Source organism: Emydura macquarii, unplaced genomic scaffold (assembly GCF_026122565.2).
Source record: "Emydura macquarii macquarii isolate MOO-44397 ecotype Brisbane River unplaced genomic scaffold, CSIRO-AGI_Emac_v2 contig_431, whole genome shotgun sequence".
Classification (NCBI taxonomy): Eukaryota; Metazoa; Chordata; order Testudines; family Chelidae; genus Emydura; species Emydura macquarii.
The window spans coordinates 11,986,153-12,007,523 of record NW_027130568.1 but is presented as its reverse complement, the minus strand read 5'-3'; the positions used below and the strand labels follow the sequence as shown (position 1 = coordinate 12,007,523).

Here is a 21,371-nt window from a genome sequence, read left to right as displayed (position 1 = left end):
TGTACAATGCATGGGAAGGCAAGTTAGCTGTCAAAGAATGGGATCCACAAAAGACCATCATTCTGTGGCCTGGTCTACACTACAGGGTGAGGTCGATGTAGGCCTTCCGTTGACCTGGCTGTGGAAGTGTCTTCACTTACATTTGGTTCCCGCCGACATCAGTGCTTCTTTACGCCAATTCAGTAACACAACTTCCCCGAGCAGAGCAGAGTCACAGTCCATGTAATTAGGTCGACACAGTGTCAGTGTTGTAGACACTGCATTGCTTACATCAACTGTTCCTGGCTTTCAGGATCCATCCCACAGTAACAAGACCATCGATACAAGCGCTTCTGGTGAGGATGTGGACCATCGACACAATGAGCCAAGTGTGCACACCTTTAATAACTGCAGTGGCTGTATGCTGATGTAAGTTAGGTTGATACCATTTTGTAGTGTAGGCCTGGCCTGAGTGGGGTGCTGCCTAAGCTAGCTAGTAGGAAATGTCAAGGAGAGGGGTGTGGCCTGAATCCTGTCCTTCTCCGGAAGTTTGGTGCTGGATGGAGGTAGCTGTCTCCGCTTGGACTTCACAACTATGACCCTCTCCTGGAGCTAGGCCTCTAAGAATTTTTTTTTTTTGGGGGGGGGGGGGGGGGGGGCAAGAAAAACACACTGTGGGGTGGGAATAGGAGGTGGGAGCAACTTCCCTTGTAACCTTTAGCCCAGTGACTAGGGTACTACCTGGATGTGGGAGACCTGGGTTCCATTCCCCCTCTGCCTGATGTGGAGGAGGGATCTGAATGTGGGTTTTCCCACTTCTCAGGTGAGTGATCTAACCACTGAGTGACGGGATATTCTGATGTGGAGCTCTCTCCTGTTGAAGCCGGTTCACTGTGGACAAATAATTAAAAATGCACTCAGTCAGAGCGAGAAGTGAAAGGGACCAAAGTGCAGTGGTTAGGGCACTCACCTGAGGGGTGGGAAATTTACATTCAAATCTCTGTGCCCCATCAAGGAGAGGGGAGAACTGAACGTGGGTCTCCCGTATCCTGAGTGAGTGATCTATCACTGCACTAGAGGTTAGAAGGGAGCCTCCCCCATGCATTGTGTGAGTTTGGGTGTACCCTGAGAATGTCTACTAGAGAGGGCCTATGTGCGACACAAGTGAGGGAACACTCAGTTTGAGGATCCTGCTGGAGCTTAGGCATGACACTGCTGCCCCATCCAGTAAGGGGGTGCACTGGAGAAAGGGCGGAAGGGATTACTTGCGTCATCTCAACACACACACTAGTACACCCACAATAATACATGGACATTTGCATTTTAGTACAGTAAACTCCTAAAATATTTAAATTTAATTCAGTAGGGATTGTCCAGGGTACTGCTGGAAGTTGCTATTTCTGACATAGATATATATAGATATATAGTGGTCCTGATTTCCAGCCTGACTTTAACCAGGCCTCCATTTTTGCACCCACATTTTTTGTTTTGAGTGGAAATATCTACCGGTTCATTTTCCACCTACAATCAATTGAAGATACAGTTGGTCAGAGTGCAAGTAGGAGGCTAGCTTTTAAAGAAATAGACTACTGTAGTTACTCTGCATCGGAGGCATATTGCAGATTCAGATGCTCACGTAAGTTCAGTTCTCACTGGCTTCTGTGGGAGTTGCATTTAACTAAGAGCCCAATCTTGCATCTGGCTCCCTGTGGACACAGGGTTTTGCCTGCATGAAGCCTGTTAAAGAGTCAGATCCTAAATTACGTCTGAATTAGTCCAAGGATTTGTTGTTCCAGTTTAGCAGACACTTACAGCTAGCTAAAAACAGAATTTAATGGAGCAATCAATGAACAAGGGACATTGGAAATTTAAAAACAAAAAAATCACTTGCAAACAAACATCTTTTAGTACTTTAGCCTTTTTTTTTTCTACATGTGATGTACGTACTTAACTGTAGGAAAAAATCCTATTTGCCTATCTTCCATGTAGAGAAGAATGGTAATTGTAAATGACATGATCTGTTCTTGATTAAAGTGATACACTCAAGGTTGGCATGCCCTAAATTAGACCTACCCTTACATCAAGTTGTGAAGTGCCTGTGATTCTCTGCACATTTTATTTTTTCCAAAACAAATGATTCATTGCTGTGGTTTCATTCAAATAAATAACTACCAGCAGCACAGCTCTCTTAACAAGCAAAAAATATGAGAATGCCTGGGGCAAGGGCGCTCAAAGGAAAAAAGAATATGATGGATAGGAGAGATATTACTATTAAGTTTCCAGAGGATTATGGACAACCATGCTTAAGAAATTAAACACCGTGGGGATAAAAAAGGTGAACCTGACCTTTCCATCGTAATGTGAAGTATTAATATGTAGATTACATTTGTGATGTGAAATATTTTAAAAGGATTTTCACAAAATTGAAGGACAGGATCAGATATAAAGAGGGAACATTGTACTTACTACGTCGGGTTGAATTACAGTAGTTTTCCATGGAAAGCTTTGTGGAGTGTACATTTTTTCCCCTTAAATCAAGTGATTTGTGAGAAGTGCCATGTGCCATATTTTTTACAGCTGTATGTTTTCATGGCAAAATTATGTAATCTGCTGTTTTCTAGTAACACACGTGTTATAGACTTGATCCTGAAAAGTGGTGTGCCTTCAATTACCGTAGGCTTTGTTGGCCATGGAGGATGCTCAGCAGCTCTCAAGAGATACTCAGCACCCTGCTGGATTGGGACCTAAGACAGTGCCTTTGAAGTTTTATTGCTCACGTGATGAGAGCTAAGGGGTAAAAATCCCTCTTCCAGACTTGGTTCAGTCACCATTGTACTTTAATAAATATCTTGATTCTTTAAGAGTAAGGTTACCTTTCTTTCTCCAAAATGAAAACTGGAGACAGGCACTGCTTTTTAGTCCCGTCATTTCTGTCAGTTGACAGTAGTGATCTGCCTCTCCTCCTTTCTCTGTCACTGATAACTATTGGACTATCCTTGGCTCCTAAGCCTGCAAACTTGATGTCATCTTTGACTCCTCCCCACCTAGTCACACTCCCCATAAGCTTAACTTTGAGCAAAGTTTGGGGCAGTTCTTATTTTATCTGATCCTTTTTGTCCCTCTCTATGGAATCAAAATGCCCTTAATTACACTCACACTCTGTTTTGATGCTAAAAATATGCATCTCTAAAAATGTTCTTGCGTTCTATAGGCAGCAGTAAATGGGCAAATTGCACACACAACCGCCCATGCCAGTGAAGGTTACTGCACCCCAGGATTCTTCTCACACATAACCCACTGGGGAAGGCAGGCAGTGTTAGCACAGAAGACCACCCCCACAGGAGGGCAGCTTGAGCTTGCTTTTGGAATTACGGGGGGAGCCAGCAGAAACCACCTAGGGAAAGCACTGAACCATTTTTGCTCAAAGCTTCCCAAAAAGAAAGTTATCATCAGACAGAACAAGCCTGGAAAATTTCAGCCCAAAGGAAGAACATTTTGGAAGGTTATTAGCAGTTGTTGTGGGGGGAAGGTGGTTAGAAAGGATGTGCTTCTGCACCCCTGAAGTTCCATTCTGCTCTGGAAGGTGACTATACAAAAATGGCACCACTAACCTTTGAAAAAGAGCATGCTTGACTGCAGCTCTTTATTTTCTACCAAATTATCCTAGTAGTTTATAAAGACAATAGGCAGAGAATCTCATCAAGCTGTTTCAAGAGTCACTTTCCAGATCAGAACTGGACTGTCACTATAGCATTGGCTACCCACTGCAGTTGACAGCACTGAAACAAATTTAATGTAATCTTGAGACATATGAAACCAGAACTTGCTAGGCTTTGCCTTTTCTGTTTGCACCAACTTTGTTGAATAACTAGTTAATAATAGTTAAAAATAACCCACATTCCAGCAGGGAAGGGGTGCTTTAACAACCCAACTTTACATAGAACCATATAATCATAGGACTGAAAGGGACCTCAAAAGGTCATCTAGTCCAGTCCCCTGCATTCAAGGCAGAACTAAGCATTATCTAGACCATCCCTGACAGGTCTTTGTCTTACCTGCTCTTAAAAATCTCCAGTGACGGAGATTTCACAATCTCCCTAGGTAATTTATTCCAGAGTTTAACTGCCCTAACAGTTAGGAAGTTTTTCCCAATGTCCAGCCTAAACAGCCCTTGTTGCAATTTAGGCCCATTGCTTCTTATCCTATCCTCAGAGGTTAAGGGGAACAATTTTTCTCCCTCCTCTTTGTAACCTTTTATGTACTTGAAAACTGTTATCATAGCCTCCCTCAGTCTTCTCGTCTCCAGACTAAACAAACCCAATTTTTTTCAATCTTCCTCCATAGGTCACATTTCTAGACTTTTAATCATTTTTGTTGCTCTTGCTCAGAACTTGATCTAATTTGTTCACATCCTTCTTGAAATGTGGCGCCCAGAACTCAACACAATACTCCAATTGAGGCCTAATCAGCATGGAGTAGACCGTAAGAATTGCTTCTTGTGTCTTGCTTACAACACTCCTGCTAATGCATCCCAGAACAATGTTTGCTTTTTCTGCAACACTATAACACTGTTGACTCATATTTAGTTTGTAATCCACTATGACCCCAATATCCCTTTCCGCAATACTCCTTCCTAGGCAGTCATTTCCCATTTTGTATGTGTGCAATTGATTGTTCCTTCCTAAGTGGAGTACTTTGCATTTGTCCTTATTGAATTTTATCCTATTTCCTTCAGACCATTTCTCTGTTTGTCTAGATCATTTTGAATTTTAATTGTATCCTCCAAACTTCTTGCAACCCCTCGCAGCTTGATATTATCCACAAACTTTATAAGTTTACTCTCTATGCCATTATCTAAATAATTGATGAAGATATTGAACAGAACTGGCCCCAGAACCGATCCCTTCTGGGACCCTACTTGATGTGCCCTTCCAGTTTGACTGTGAATCATTGATAACTACTCTTTTGGAATGGTTTTCCAACCAGTTATGCACCCACTTTATAGTAGCTCCATCTAGGTGGTATTTCCCTAGTTTGTTTATGAGAAGGTCATGTGAGACAGTATCAAAAACCTTATTAAAGACAAGTTATACCACATCTACCACTTCCCCCCATCAACAAGGCTTATTACCTTGTTAAAGAAAGCTTTTAGGTTGGTTTGATGCTATTTGTTCTTGACAAATCCATGCTGACTCTTACTTATCACCTTAATATCTTCTAGATGTCTGCAAATTGATCACTTAATTATTTGGTTCATTATCTTTCTGAATACTGAAGTTAAGCTGAGTGGTCTGTAATTCCTCAGGTTGTCCTTATTCACCTTTTTGTAGATGGACTGGAAAATAACACTATATTTGCCCTCTGGAAACTCTCCCATCTTCCATGACTTTTAGAAGATAATCACTTATAGCTCAGACATCTCCTCTGTCAGCTCCATGAGTATTCTAGGATGTATTTCATCATGTGACTTGAAGATATCCAACTTGTCTAAGTAATTTTTAACTTGTTCTTTCCCTATTTTAGCCTCTGATCCTACCTTATTTTCCCTGACATTCATTAAGTTAGATGTCCAATTACTACTAAACTTTTTGGTGAAAACTGAAATATAAAAGTAATTTAGCACTTCTGCTATTTCCACATTTTCTGTTATTGTCATGCCTAGCTCTGATCAGTGTGGTAGCTCTGTTTCTATGTAGCTGATATTTGTCAGTCTGAAACTCTCTCTCTCACTTCCTCTCCTTATAATATGAACAATCTCCAGTTACACAAGATTTGGGGGTAGGCAGGAGGAGAGCACTAAAACAGTGCTAGCAGTTACCTTTCAAACTATGGTAGTACCTTCTAACTGTAGAAAATGCATCCTCAGGTCACATCTGCACAGTGTAAATTAACCATGCACTGGCAAGACAACTTTTTTTAGGGATATTTGAATCTTGTATGTGGAAACCAGGGCAATTATTGAAAACCAATTAAATTAATACAATAAGTGATAGTAATTGATGTTTGTACTGTGTTTTGAAGAGATAAAGAGCTATACGTATGTTCAGCACTTTTACTAATAGTAACAATCTTACTTGGTTAAACATTTTCCACTGTAAAACTCAGGGCTGTCTCAACACCCAGACCTCTAGTATTTTACATTCTGCTTTCAAGGTTGATGGATAATAATTTTTCCCCCTGCTTTTTCTGGGGTGAGCCCCTCCCAAATGCAGAAGACTTCAGAAGTTTTAACTGTCAGCAATATTTGTTACTATGATGTTAACGCTGTCATATTTCCAGATTCACTACCTCACTGTAGCAATATTACAGCAGTGATGTGAAAACAAAACCCCGCACCCTGAGAGGATTCTGACTTGTTCAGGCTTTCTAGAGACAAAATTTGACTACTGCTTCCCCTTTCTTCCACGTGGGAAGTAAGCTGCTTCAGGCCTTTTCATGGAGCAGCTTAATTGGCCTCTGCAGCAGGTCAGCTGCAATAGCTGGCATGTTGAGGTGCAGAGCTATGGCTGCCCCTATTCCCCATCCACCTGCACAGTGGAAGGAGTAGCAGCCCCATGGCAGCCCCGTAAGATGCTTTTTTTCTCCCCTATGTGAGAGTGAAAGGCAGCTCTTGACTGCCCTGTATCAACAGCAGAATAGATCATCCCCTTCCAAAGTTAGGTTACAGAGCTAAAGGACAAAGCTGGAGATTGAAGTTGATGTTATCACCCAGACAAGTGGAAATATTATAGATGACCAGCTCAGAATGTGATTTTCAACTCAAATAATGTTTTCAGAAGAGAAAAGTGATCAGAAAAAAGTTTTGCCCTGCAAACTTGCACAGTTTTGTGTGTTTGTTTTAACTAATAATAGAGGTCACCTTTGAAATGTAATGCTCAATCAGAAAAATAGAAGGCGTTGGTCTCATAGGTGTACATAATTTGATATATAAATACTCTACTTCTAGTGTACCTCTCAGAAAATCCAGATTGTGCATTTTTGACTCTGCCTTTGCTCTCTGGAAGTAAAATGATCTGCTCAGTGATAGTAATATACTCCTGTTACCTTTTACATTACAAGAAAGAGAATGATGCTGCTTAGAGAGGGCGTTAGATTTGAAACACCTGTCATGCTGAAGAACATCTGGACTGAAACCTAATGGTGCTATATTTGCATACATTCCAAATGTTGCATCTCTAAGCAACTTATTCAATAAGATAGCTAATTGTAAAATATCCTATTTTTATTCTCATTGTCAATGCTCTTACCCACCTAAAATTCAATGAAGTTGTTGAAAGCTGACACACGGTTGAACAATAAGCTTTTATACCAAAAGATTAGTTTGAATTCCACAGCACATTTTTTTCAAATATCAGTGATGATTATAGTTTCAAAAATAACTTATCCTACTGGGCATGGAGGAGGATAATTTCAGAGTACTTTGCCAGTCTATTGAAAATAGCAACTGATATGCTTGCCTAATGCCTGGGAACGGTTCTGCTCTTGAAGCCAATTCAAATACTGCAAGAAAGAGTTATAATGTTTCGATGAAAGAAAACAGTATCGTGTTTGTTCAAAAGTGCCCTACTTTTTTGTCTTCTGTCTGTCCATCCATCCTCCACACTCACTCACATATAATCAATTGGTGTATACATCTGGGTCAGAAGAGCTACTTCATTCTTTCAAGCAGAGCTGTTCTCTGTTCATTGGACTTGACGTTTATAAACAGAACACATTTACTTGATTAACAGTTTTTTCTTTTGATTTCAGTGTAGGATAAAAATGTAGCATCAGGTTTGGGGAAAGTGTCAGAATGTGATCAGATACAAATACAAAGATACATGAATATATTGACTAAAGTATGAGTAGACAGTAGATACTTCGGTTCCAGTCTATGGCCTAATCTGCACCTAAGGTTAGGTTGACCCAGCTATCCTGCGTGTAGACAATACTAGATCAACAGAAGAATTCTTCAGTCAACCTACCTACTGCCTCTGTGGGGAGGTAGGTTACCTACACCAATGGGAGAATCTCTCCTGTCGGCATAAGTAGTGTCTACACGGAAGCACTACAGCAGTGCAGTTATGTCACTGTGGCACTTCAAGTGTAGGCAAGCCTATAATTTAATCATGGTTCCATTCTGACATCTATGAAATCCTGAAGTTACTCTGCTACAGTAACTACTGTTGGCTGTGGCACAGGTGCTAAGTAAGGTGATCATATTTTCCCAAAGGGAAAACGGAATGCCACATGGGGCCAGCCTGAGCCATGCTTCCCTCCATGCATGGCACTGGCACAAGCCCTTCCCCCACCCATGCGAGACCCAAGACACTCATCCTGCCGCCTCCCCTCCTGCATTGGACTGGGCTGGCCTGAGCAACTTGCCCGAGCCCGCCTTCCCGCATAGGGCTGTCATCACTGCTCAGCCCCCCTGCACATTATTCAATGCTCCGGGTCACACCCCACTTTTTTGGCCAAAACTGGGCATGGTCAGTTGGCAAGAGCAAATGGGAGAAATGCCACTTTTGCCAAAAAAAAAGTCAGGATGGCCGGGACAGGGCTTAAAAAATGGACTGTCCCAGCCAAAATGGGACATAAGGTCACCTTAGGGGAAAAAATCCTACACACTGGTATTCTTTTGCACCAGCTAGAAATTGGTACCATCGTATTTTGACACTTCCCTGGGAGTACCCAGGGCTGTGAGGCACTTTGCTACCACCTGTCCTTACTGTGAGCCTCATTTGTGCTTGCTGAGGGTCAGCTCCACCGGCCACACAGGCCCTCCCCTCTAGGCCTACGCAGGTCCCACTCTGTCACTACAGGTTGGCAATAGGCACCCTCCAATCCCTGAGCCCTCTGTGCGTCTCCCTGGAGCATCCAGCCCCTGTTCACTGGGCACTCAAAGTATTCATGCAATCACTGCTCCCAAAAGAACAGTGCAACCCAGCTCACCAGTCATGCCTGAGACCACTGGTCCCCTTAATACACAGCACTTAAGTAAATTTATGGTGAAAACAAGTAAATTTATTTAACAAAGGAGAAAGAGCTTTGGGTGATAGCAAGTAGAAGCGCTGAAAACAAATGGTTATATATAAAATAGAATCATAACACACATTCTAGAACCCAGACTTAATTAACAAGATACTCATGTCTAATGACATATTTACTCACCATCGCTTTCCAACCGCGCAGGCTGTGATCCCTTTTTCATGAAACAAGCCACACTGTCAGCTTCTCTCCTATGTAAAGGATGTAGAGTGTACCTCTGCCTTTCCAGAATACCCCCACAATCCATTGTCTTTACTGGTAAACAAGATCCCCTCCTGCTCTTTATTTCTTCCTCTAAATTTTGCAGTCTTCCAATGGGTATTGGGTTCAGTATGCAAATAGACCTGCATTGTGAGACACACAATGACCCATCCACAAAGGACGAGACAGAGAGAAGTATCTGCTACTTCCTGTTTGAAAGGAAGCTGTTGAAGTCATGTCACCTCTCGCTGACCTGCCTTATCTCCAAGTCTCTGAGAATATAATTTCCAGTATAGATCTCTAACTCCTTAAATATTATCCATACATCCATTCTGAAATGATTGTGGCAACTAATGGGCTATTGGCCTTTGATAAAGACCTCACATGCCACCCTGGGGTGAACTTCATATGCATATATCTGACCCAAGGGATCCCCTTAAAGCCCTGTGAATCCCCTTTGCCCTCCGTCAGTTGGCACCAAAAGGTTCCTGGATTACACGTGACTATTGATTATTCGCATGGTATCAAAAAGATTTGTGAGATGTGAGGCATGTGTGTCCCTACTGTAATTCATCTCAGCAGGGAGCAACTGGTCAAAATATTCACTTGTAGGTTAACAGTGATAGTATAGTGCGAGCCATGGTCATTGTGCGTACAGCACAACTATGTTAGCGGCAAGAAGTTTATACATTGTTCTGGAATGAAAGATTTAGGGCCTGATTCTCTACTGTCTTGTACCTTTGACAATGCAAAGTGGATGTAAATGCTAATTTAGCCCATGCTTAAGTGTTGTGCTGAATCAGGACCCAACGACAACTCCTTCTGTTGTTGCCACTTTTAAAGCCTGGAAAACTTCTGCAGTAATAAGTTAAATTAACAATAATTTCCACATTTGTCATCCTCAGAACACTTTATAAACATTAACTACTGTGAAGCAAGTAGTTATGATCCCCATTATACACATAGGGTAACTGAGGAAGAGAGGTTAAGTGACTTTCCCAAAACCACACAAAGAGTTAGTGTCAGCAATTGGACTGGAACTCAGGAGTTCCTGCGTTGTAGTTCCATGATCTGACTTCCCCCCTGTGCTCAGTCTTTCCTGTGCTGGGACTGCAGCTCTCAGTATCTCTGGCCTCGTCACCCTCAGCAGCTGGAGACAGTGTTGGTATTCATTCTTTACGTAAGTCGATTATGATTTCAATACTTCTCTGTCTTTAATCAAGTGATATGCAGTCATAGCAATTACCTTAATAGTGCTCACTTTTCTAGGACCACCTGTCATAGGAACCTTGGAATTGCCATACTGGATGAGACCTGAGGTCCATCAATGTTCTGTCTGACAGTGGCCAGAATGCAGGTTAAACTGGCCATAAGTCAGCATAATATCTACCAAAGCATCTAAACAGTTACACTATCAACTCCTCGAATTCACCACCTAGAAATTGTTTGAATAGGGAATAAGTCATTGGATATGCAAGCACAAAGAATGCAGAATATTTAAAATTCCATACGATAAACACTGATACTTTCAGCACTTAGTTTCAGAGCAGTTCTAGATCTTCAGTTACATTGCTAATAACAGTAAAAAACAAGCCAGCTACAATGTCACCAACCTCTGCTAAGCCAGATGACCTAATGAAAAAGTACAAAGATGTGTTTCCCAGGAAACTGCTCTACTCCATAAAGTACAAGAGTAAAATGGACATTATAGCTCTTGTAATGCATACTCCATTGGGGGGGGGGGGGAAGGGAGAGGAGAAGAAGAGAGAATCACAGTTGCACTATGTGAACCTGCTGGCTAAGGAGAATGACCTCGAAACATTTAGGCATCTCTAGATGCCTGAAATGGGTCTCCATCATACTGTTTATGAACCACTGAACTATGTGTAGGACGCCTTTCTAAAACTCTTCATATGTGGCATCTATATATGGACCAATAGAAGCACTGCATTGAGAATTTTAAATGATGTAACATTCATATGGGACAGTTGTGACAGTAAAGTTCATCCAGGAGACTGTTCTAATGCCCTAAGCGATTTTGTTTGTGTGTGTGTTTTTTCAAATTGCAGGATGCCGTAACAGAGGAAAGGCTTCAGAAAGTGAAAGAGCAATTCATGTCTGCCTACGATGTCACTGCAGATGGACGTTTACAAATCCATGAGGTATACTCCCAAAATATCTCTTCTCTGATAGGCCATGAAATTAGAAAATGGATCACGCATAATTGGGATGGGGGGGCGGGAGGGGCACAAAGACAATCCAGGTTGTGTGTAAATTTCAAACTGCTTGCTCAAGTGTAATTTACATGGAAACAACACAGTTCAGACTTTATTTTCTTCATAGAGTCATTAGTCATGTAAGTTTGTCCTAATCTTTATCTGCCTCTTTTAGCTTGCATACATGATCTTGCCAGAGGATGAGAACTTTCTGCTGCTTTTCCGACGGGAAACTCCCTTGGACAACAGCGTGGAGTTTATGCAGGTACGTGTCTTTGCCTTCACCCCTTGTATGTTGCCATCAATATTCTGAATGGCACCTATAAGCAGACTCTTATTTAAAGTAGATTAGTATACTAGACATCTGTGGAATTTTGTACAAGTATGTATTCAGTAAGAAAAATAGTATTATTTTTGAAGGTTGCATTTTCTTAGCTGTTGAAGTTGTGAGCATTCTGGTGGAAATGCTCAAAAGACAGAGATATTGTAGATAGACTGGACAATACCGGGGATGCATATAGTAGATGCTTATTTTTTGCAGGCTTTCTTAAACATATATGTCCATTTTCTCCAGAAATGAAAGGTTTTTGTCGTAACCCACTGAACAGTTTAACCCTTTAGAGAGCTGGGGCCAGATCTTTGGCTTTATCATTTGTGCATTGGGCAAAGATCAGTGGAGGCTGGCAAAGAAGGTTTTGAGCTGCCTTGGCACTGGGCACTCTTCCCTTGATTCTGGAGGTGCCAGTCTAGTTCCAAAGCACAGTGTAGAGTGGATTGAGGGCTTTGCTAAGTGGCTCTGGTGGCTGTAGACAGCCAGTGCAATTCTGTCAGTCCGGGAGCACTGGGATATAGGGATGCCTTTGGGGATGCTCCCTTTTCCTTGCCACACCCCTGCACAAGGCGTGAGAGCCACTATGGCAACTCTAGACCACCCAAGGAGTCCCCATACATTTAGAGGAATCAAGTGGTCTGATCTACCAGGTTTTGAACAGCTCCACAAATCTGGGAATAATTTGGTCCTATATTCTTGGTATTGCTAGCTGGTGCATAAACTGCGTATCACCCTTGTAACACTCATGAAAATTGACCAGTGCAGACAAAATCTACTTGCTCACCCTTTATTATGATGATGGTTATAACAAAAGACACTTGATCATTAAAATTACTTGCCCACAAAAAACAAAAATACACCACCTTGATGAATAGACAAACAGAATTTTGTAGGGCTGCTTCATAGACATTGAGTGACTTACTCCTACAGGAAAAGCTCCAGAATAGTGAGAGCTTTTAAAAGCCATGATTAAAAAAACTTTATTTTTAAATATATTACACTACTTCAAAGGCTTGATTTCCAAACTGTGTATATAGTAACCCCGATTAACATGTGAGTTGGGTGTTTATGGATACAAATGGCCAGTTATGCTTCTAATTGGTCATTTACACAGGCAAATTACCACTTTGAGTGTGCAACCATGGTGGCTGAATATACAAATTAGGTATGCAATTTTGATCACTCCTCAGTCTGATTATATTTTTCCTTTATAGAAAGAGTGTGTCTGTAATAAATAGGTGACTGCAGACTCCTTTTTTCCCCAGCATGCTATATGTCAACATCAAAATAAGAGTAAAAAATATTGTATGAGGATTATTTTACTTTGTTCACAATGAATTAAGTACTGAGTAATATAGCTACATGCAAATTACGGAACTCAGCGAGATCTGATCTAGAGCTGTATGAATTACTCAGCCAACTTATTTGATGATTAACTGCAATATTCATGTAGTCTTACCAATTTTTCCCCTCCAGATTTGGCGCAAATATGATGCTGATAGCAGTGGATTTATTTCAGCAGGCGAGCTCAAAGTAAGTTATTTTAATCCTCTTTTTGGGCCAGATCTATAACCCACTGAAGTCAATGGGATTCTTTCCATTAGCTTCAGTAATTCCACTGCCTTTTCACGAGCTTCATAAATGACATTTAAAAATTGTTCTGTAGCTATCATATCACTAGAGATCACATGGGCTGTAATTGTAGCTGCTGCATCTGTGGCTCTCCTGCATGGGGGTGTGAGGAATTGGCCAGTAGATCCTTATTTGTGGACCACCTGAGCTCACCTCTGTGCCCCATTCTTTTCCCCCATCCCCTGGTTTACATCCACCCTTCCCCAACTCACCTCTGGGCTGCTGTGGAGACAACCACCAGTGCACTGGACCATATTTTACAAATGTGCACAGTCCCTAGCCCAGCCTCCCTTCTCCCACCGCTGCAGAGCAGAACCATGCCACAGCAGTTCCATTTTATTAACTAATTAATTACTTTTGTGTCTATTCATAAATGCTTTTCTATGCCTGCAAAGGTGGCAGGATTTGATTCAACATTTATTTCATTTTAGGCCAACTCCTCTTCTAGGGTCAGTCCCAGGTCAGATTCAGGAAAGTACTTAATCAAATGCTTCATTTTCACCACGTTCAGAACTCTATCCTTGCTCTGCAAAGCACTTGGACAGCATGTGCTTAAAGTTAAGCACCTGCTGAATTCCCATTGGATTCACACTTCAACATATGTGTAAGTGTGGATTTGGGTGATTAAACACCTTTAAAAATTTGGCCCTAAGTGCTTTGTTGAAATGGGGCCATGACTTAAGACTATTTAGAAAATTAAGTGTTTGGGGGAGTAATAATATCACTTACCAAAAAATTCATTGTCACTTCATACAGATCCTTCATGGTTCCATTATGTCTGTTATGGGAGAATATGATTATTTCAAAATGTATTTTAACACTATATAATAATTTTAAAAATGTAAAAGTTCAGATCAAGTTAAATTAAATCGAAGCCAATGCAGCTACTCATGTACTCAAAGTTAGGCATGTGTTTAAGTTATTTGGTGAATTGGGGCCTCATTTTTTAATGTTATTTCTTGTACTCCAAAGGGTAAAGTCCATTACTCTGATTCTTTTCTGACACTAGGACTTCCTGAGAGATCTCTTTTTGCAGCATAGAAAGATGATTCCTGAGGCAAAGCTGGAAGAATATACTGATACAATGGTAAGGAAAGATAGTATTATTTATAATGACTAGAATTTCAACCAAATCAAACTGTGCTCTAAACTTGTTCAAAAGTTCATCTAAGGAGACGCCTGCGTTCCTCGAGACCCACAATGCACTGCTAGTTCCCTTCTTCACTCCACAGCCTCACAGGCTTTCTAGCTCCTTCCCTCCCTGCTCCAACTGTCAGATAATCCTCAATCTGCTAAAGGTAACAGTCTTTTGGGTAAGCTGTGGCTTTTTGAAAATCTAAGTTTGATTTTCAGGAATGAACACATACACACACACACTCTTGAAATCATGGGTGGTTATGATGTGTCCACAATGTAGTTGCTGCAAGCAGACATTTGTATGTGGAAAATGTGTAGTTATGTGCATAACGAATGTACCCATCTGCTTGCATCATCAGCCATTTTGCATGCACAAATGTGGATTTTATGCAAACAACTTAGGTCCCACATTTGAAAATTGTTTGCTTTGTGTGTGTGTGTGTGTGTGTGTGTGTGAGAGAGAGAGAGAGAGAGAGAGAGAGAGGCAAACTCAGAGAAAAATAGCTCATTTCTGATGTCAGTAATGAGGTGGGAGATGTTATCCTAGTTCCATCAAAGGCTTCCACTAACACTACTTTCATAAACAATTTGTGGACACATTCATAAGCACCCATGACTTCAAATTTGACCCTTTATATCTATACGAGAACTAGTTTAACCTCTATTTGTTTTACTGTCAAATCTCACGTCTAGTTATAGGACAGTACATTTTTCCCCAAAAAACCAAAGGGATGAAACCAGACTACAGAAGTAATTTTTCAGCAAAAAGAACTTGAAAATAGAAAAAAAAAAAAAAAAAAAAAAAAAAACACAATTAGAATAAAAGTCTTTTCAGGAGAAATTTCCAGTATCAAATAACTTTTGCAAGGCTCCATTAAGATTTACTTCCCTGATTATTACTCAGTTGGAGAGGACTAGAACTCATTAATGAACTGTTAATGCACGTCAGCAGGGTTCACATGGACGCTAGGTCTGCAGGAGGTACAAGGTAGAACGACTTCCCAGGTTGCTGCAAACTAATTGTTCATGTAGACAAGCCCACAGTGTCCAAGGCAGTTCCTTTGCTTTATCCATTTTCACTGTGAGTTGGAGCCTTTCTCCCCTTTTGAGCCCCTCTGACTCAGTAATGTGGATTTTACTCCTTTCCAGGAATGTGTTTCAATTTAGCATGCTGCTTCGCAGCCATGCATTACCAGATCATTCCATTTCTTTCCTGTACTTTATGATCTTTGTATCCTTTTTGCTCCTTCATCAAAAGACTGCTGATTTTGATCCAGGGCTTGAAGAACAATGGAAAGTGATGAATCCCCAGGGGGTAGAAAGTGGACAGTGCTTTCACTAGTGTTTGTGTGAGCACCGTATGTATGCAAAATACAATCTTCAAGAGCATCCAAGTCACTGGAGATAGTCCTGATGGAAACAGCTGTAGCTGCAGGATGCTTATTCGTAATACTGGTGGTGGTGGCACCATTTTGAGTGAAAAGGAACAGTCAAAGTTCAAGGGGTGTCACAAAGAGGAAGGAGATGAATTAAGCAAAGGAGAATTTAGGCTCAATACAAGAGCGAATGTCTAACAATGGGGCCTATTAGGCAGTGGAACAATTTCCCAAGGAAAATGGTCACCCAGTAATTTATATTCAGACTGGAGATTATATTTTAACAGTTGGGAATTCTGAACAATCTAGGGCACAATCTTGCACTGGCAGAAAGATCAACGAGGTGATCTAACGAGCCTTCTTCATCTCTAAGTTCTGTAGTTAGTGGAAACCACAATTTGCCATGGGAGTAATATTTCATCCTCCCTACCCAAAGTCCAAATCACCGGATTAGTGCAGGAGATGGGAATTGTGGGATGAAATTCCCTCACAACCTGTGGCTATGGGAGTTCAGCGCAGCCCCATCGCTATCCCTGTGCCATCTCATGGGCTGAAACAAGGTTTATTGCACCTCTCTGTTTCCTTTGCTGTAAAGTAGGCTACCCCCAATGGTCTCTCCTTAGATTGCTGAGGGTGGGGCTTATCTTGTGAGGTGTTGAGGCCCCTTGAGCCTTTGGGAAGTCAAAGTTCAGGCTTCTCTGTACCTTACAGGGCTGGATCCATGGTGGCGAGGCTTCTAGTATTATTGTTCTAATAAAGCTGCTTCTATTTGCAGGAGGCGTAAAGGGGCACTTCTGTGCTGTGGAGGGTCTTTTTAGAGGACATATAGGCAGAGTGAATTTCACTCTGTTTAATTTATTTGTGTGTGTATATTTGCATTCACACACATGTATGCATAGATGTGTGGCTAGATACATAGCATTTTGCAGTTCCCTGTTGTTCAGGGAAATTATATTTGGAAGTGATTTACAGATTCTGGTTCTTCCAATTGGCACAGAACAAGCATCATGTGGGAAAGGAGGTATTTTCTCAGAGGCAGAGTTCAAATCATGGCACTTTCTACCCATAGCTCTTAGCAACAGGAGCCTGCTACAGGGATACTATAGCTGTGTACCAGAGGAGACCATGCAGGTACAATAGTTAAGAAAAGTAAATGGAAGCTTTTGATTATAGCGTTCTGGTGAAGTCACAACCACAATCCCCAAGCTCGTGTGTTTGTCAGAACCTCAGCGTGGAATTCCAATCTTAATATATATATTTAGAAGGATACTGTCTATGGATGAAAATTAACCATATCTAAAATTAATATTGTGCTTGAATTAACATCTCCTTTTCTCTCATTTTTCTGCCTTCTATTCCCCCTGCTGTATTAGTAGTCCTTCTTCACTGCCTCCTCTCCACACCTCATTTCTGATTCTTTTTGCCATTTTGTTTAAGTTTCTTATTAGTCAGAAAGATATTGTAAATAAAAGAACATCTTTGAGCGTGATTCTCCATTGCCTTACATCTTGTGCAGTCATTTACACTTGTGCAGAGGGGATATACATTGTTACCACTCTAACCTCATAGCATTTTATACCCATTTTGCAGAGACATGCCTGGGGTACAATGCAGAGGAGAATCAGTCCAGGAAGGATTTCTAGGATAATATTGTCAGTGGGCCAAATGCCAAGGTCCTTACCCCGATTTGCTTCAATGCTAAGTAATGATTGAATCAACATTTGTAGAGGATGACTTCTGAGATCCATTTTCTAAGCTTGCACAGAAATCACCATCCTTTATAAATTCCTTGCATCTGTAACTGTATAGCACTCCGTTATTTCAGGACCGAACAGAAACCTTTCATTTTTATGCAGAAATCCCCTGCACTCTTTAGTTACCTTGTAAGTAAAGCTGTTTTTAGCATTTAGCGTTCACAAAGCTGATTTAGCTGCTGGTCCTAATGTATTAATGCCACATGCGGGGAAAGTTCGTTTCCAGTTTGTGCTTCTGCAAATCAAGTTACATAGGCTGCTGAAATAATCACATACAGAGAAAGGCTATTGTTGTTCACTTCTTTGAATACCCAATGACGATAACATCAGATTCAGCAACAGTCTTTAATTTGAGCACCGCAGTATTCTACTACATTAAAAAACAACAACAAAGAAACCCCAAACACTATCCTTGCCTACAAAAGAATAAAGCGTTAGTTTTGAGCGATAACAATATGAGTGTTGAGATAAAAAATTCAAAGGGGATTTTGCCTGAATAAAAACTAATTATGAAGTGCAGTATTTGGTCCATGGAAATTAATGAATGGAGAGAACCTAAAATTAAAGCCCCTCTGAAGTAAATGACAAAACTCCTTCTATCTTCGAGTGATTGCTCATATCCATTCCAATGTAGGTGTGTGCACGCCCAGTGCACAGATTCCCGGAACCTTTTTCCCTAGCAAGCCCCGCAGGGCCAGCTCAGGCGCCCCCTGGAGTGCCGCGCTCATATCGCGGTATAAAGGGCACTGCTGGCTCCGCGGGTCCCCAGTTCCTTCTTTCCGCCTGTGACGGTTGCTGGAACTATCGCCTCTTGCTGCGTGCAAGTAGCTCATTCCCTAGTGTTTTCTTACTGTTTCAGAGTTGTTGTTCATTAGTTGTTATATAGTTAGATAAGTTAGTTAGTTATAGTGATAAGTTTAGAACCCCGGACGGGGTTCCTTCTACAGAGGAAGTCATGCCGGGTTCCACAGGCTTTAAGAACTGTGTCTTGTGCGCTAAAGCCTTTCCGATCAGTGACCCGCATGACCGCTGTCTCCGGTGCCTGGGCGAAGAACACCGTCGAGACAAATGTAGAATTTGCAAGTCCTTTAAGCCTTGGACCCAAAAAGAACGGGACGCGAGGCTAAAGGCAATTCTAATGGAGTCGGCGCTCCGTCCAGCTTCGGAGCCGTCCCAGTCTCCGGCGGCACCGAGTGTGTCGTCGGTGCGGAGCGCCGCCCCACCGGCACCGCTTTCGGCACCGCAGCGGGCCTCGAAGGGGCCGAAGAAGTCGGCACGGCCCCTGGCCGCACCCAAGGACTCCCCCCGGCCCTCGCAGGGCGGAGGGAGTACGGAGATGCCCCAGCCAAGGGCCGTAGAGTCTACTCCAGCACCGGGGTCTCCGCGCGGGTTGCCTCCCCTGACTCCTGGGGGTGGGGGAGTGCACCCGCAAGGGCCATCGACGCCGGAGGCGTTTACTGCGGCACGAGCCCTCATGGCCATGCCTACGCCTCCGTCCCCCCTCGGCCGAGGGATAAGGGACCTGCGTCTCGAGGCAAACCTGCGCTGGGTGGTCTCAGTGGTTGAAGACGTTCCCAATCCAAGTTTCCTTCCAGACGGTCACGGAGGGTGGAGAGCGTCGGCTCCCCTCCGAGCTCCGACTCTAGGTCGTCGAGCGACTCGGCACCGCAGCACCGTGGGCGGTCCCGAGTCCATCGCCGGAGCCGCAGGTCCAGCTCTGGCCTGAGTGGGGACCGGAATTCAGGCTCGCGATCTTCGGTGCGGAGCCCGTCCCGGCACCGATCCAGGTCTCTGTCCGCCATCTCGAGGGGCAGCGGCTCGCATCCACCGATGGGTCCGGCACCGATGGGTCCGGCACCGATGACTGCGCGACCGGAGTCCCCTCAGCGTCGCCATCGTCGGCACTGCTCTCGGTCCCGGGGAGCAAGCGGCATCGCAAGTCCTCTCGCCGCAGGGGCAGGTCCGCTACATCGTCGTCCTCCCCGACCTCCTCGTACCGCCAGTACCGCAGACGTCGGCACCGGTCCACGTCGTCCTCGTCGGACCGATCCATGCATCGGTGAAATAAGCGACGTACGGGAGGCTCCGGCAACAAGAGGGCCGTGAGACTACAACAGCCTTCCCTGCAAGTCCCCGGGTGGACCCAAGTGCCTTGGCAGTGGCCGTATTGGGGACCCTGGAATGCCCCTATGCCCCAGGGCTCCGTGTCCGTTCAATCTGTGGCGGCCCCCCCACTACCCCCTCCCCCTAAGTCTCAGGAGCATGGCTCGGAGGATTCGGACCCAGGGGAGGGACCCTCCACTGGGCCCTTACCCCTATCTTCCTCCTCGTCACAACCAGGGCACCCAAGGGCTTTGGTCACCGGAGGAGAGAGCTCTGCATATCAATGTACGCGAGCTCAGAGCGGTCCGGTTGGCCCGCAAGGCCTTCCTTCAATTCCTGAAGGGCAGGGTAGTCCAAGTCCTCACGGACAATACGGCAGTCATGTTCTATGTGAACAGGCAGGGGGGGGCACGCTCCTCGGCACTCTGCCAGGAAGCTATTCGCCTACGGGACTTTGTGGTGAGGCACGGGTTTCATTTATCTGCCTCTCACCTCCCGGGGGTACGAAACAGCGAGGCGGACCGCCTCAGCAGATCCTTTTCTCCCCGCCACGAATGGTCCTTACACCAGGACATAGTGGCTTTCATCTTCCAACGGTGGGGTACTCCCCGTCTAGACCTGTTCGCTACAGCCGGGAACAGGAAATGCCCGAGGTTTTGCTCGCTCAGGGGTCGCAAGCCGGGCTCTCTGTCCGATGCCTTCTTAGTACCCTGGACAGGGGACTTGATGTATGCATTCCCCCCGTCCCGCTCCTGCCCCAAGTCCTCCTCAAAATCAAGAGGGACAGGGCGAACATCATCCTGATCGCCCCAGCGTGGCCGAGACAGCACTGGTACAGCATGCTGCTCGACCTCTCCATCACCGAACCGATTCTGCTACCCAGACGATGCGACCTGATCTCCCAGGACCATGGGAGATTGTTGCACCCCGACCTGGACTCCCTCCACCTCACCGCCTGGAGACTCTGTGGCTGACGGAGGGAGAGAGAGCCTGTTCCATACAGGTTCAACAGGTTCTTCTGGGCAGCAGGAAGTCGTCCACGCAAGTAATATATAAAGCTAAGTGGCGGAGGTTTTCGGGGTGGGCAGAAGCGAGAGGGTTACAGTCCGGCTGAGACCTCACCCGGCTTTTATGCCTAAGGTGGTGTCTCAGTTCCACTGTAACCAGGACATTTTCCTTCCTGTGTTCTTTCCAAAACCCCACGAGTCGGAGGAGGAAAGAAGAGGACATTCGCTGGACGTCAGGCGAGCCCTGGCCTTCTATATCGAGCGGACCAAGCCTTTCCGGAAGTCGACACAGCTCTTCGTAGCTGTGGCGGATAGGATGAAGGGCTCGCCTGTCTCCACCCAGCGAATCTCCAACTGGATTACTGCCTGCATTAGAGCATGCTATGAGCAGGCAGGGGTACCCCTCCCAGGTGCGGTAAGAGCACACTCCACTAGGGCCCAGGCCTCTTCCGCAGCCTTTCTGGAGCGGGTTCCCCTGCAGGACATCTGCAGAGCAGCGACCTGGTCGTCAGTCCATACGTTCACGTCGCATTACGCCATCGTGGAACAGGCAAGGGAAGATGCGGGGTTCGGCAGAGCCGTGCTGTCAAGAGCAGGTCACCAGTAAC

At 43.9% G+C, this 21,371-nt stretch overlaps 1 protein-coding gene across 1 annotated transcript in view; it reads left to right on the top strand.

Annotated features, from left to right (window-relative positions):
* SCGN (secretagogin, EF-hand calcium binding protein) overlaps positions 1 to 21,371 on the top strand; it is a 41,209-nt gene that overhangs the window by 6,746 nt on the left and 13,092 nt on the right. Inside the window, exons 3-6 of the mRNA XM_067537445.1 lie at positions 11,277 to 11,369; positions 11,599 to 11,688; positions 13,231 to 13,287; positions 14,396 to 14,473. Of these exons, the coding sequence (XP_067393546.1) occupies positions 11,277 to 11,369; positions 11,599 to 11,688; positions 13,231 to 13,287; positions 14,396 to 14,473 (318 nt within the window). The remainder of the gene's footprint in view (positions 1 to 11,276; positions 11,370 to 11,598; positions 11,689 to 13,230; positions 13,288 to 14,395; positions 14,474 to 21,371) is intronic.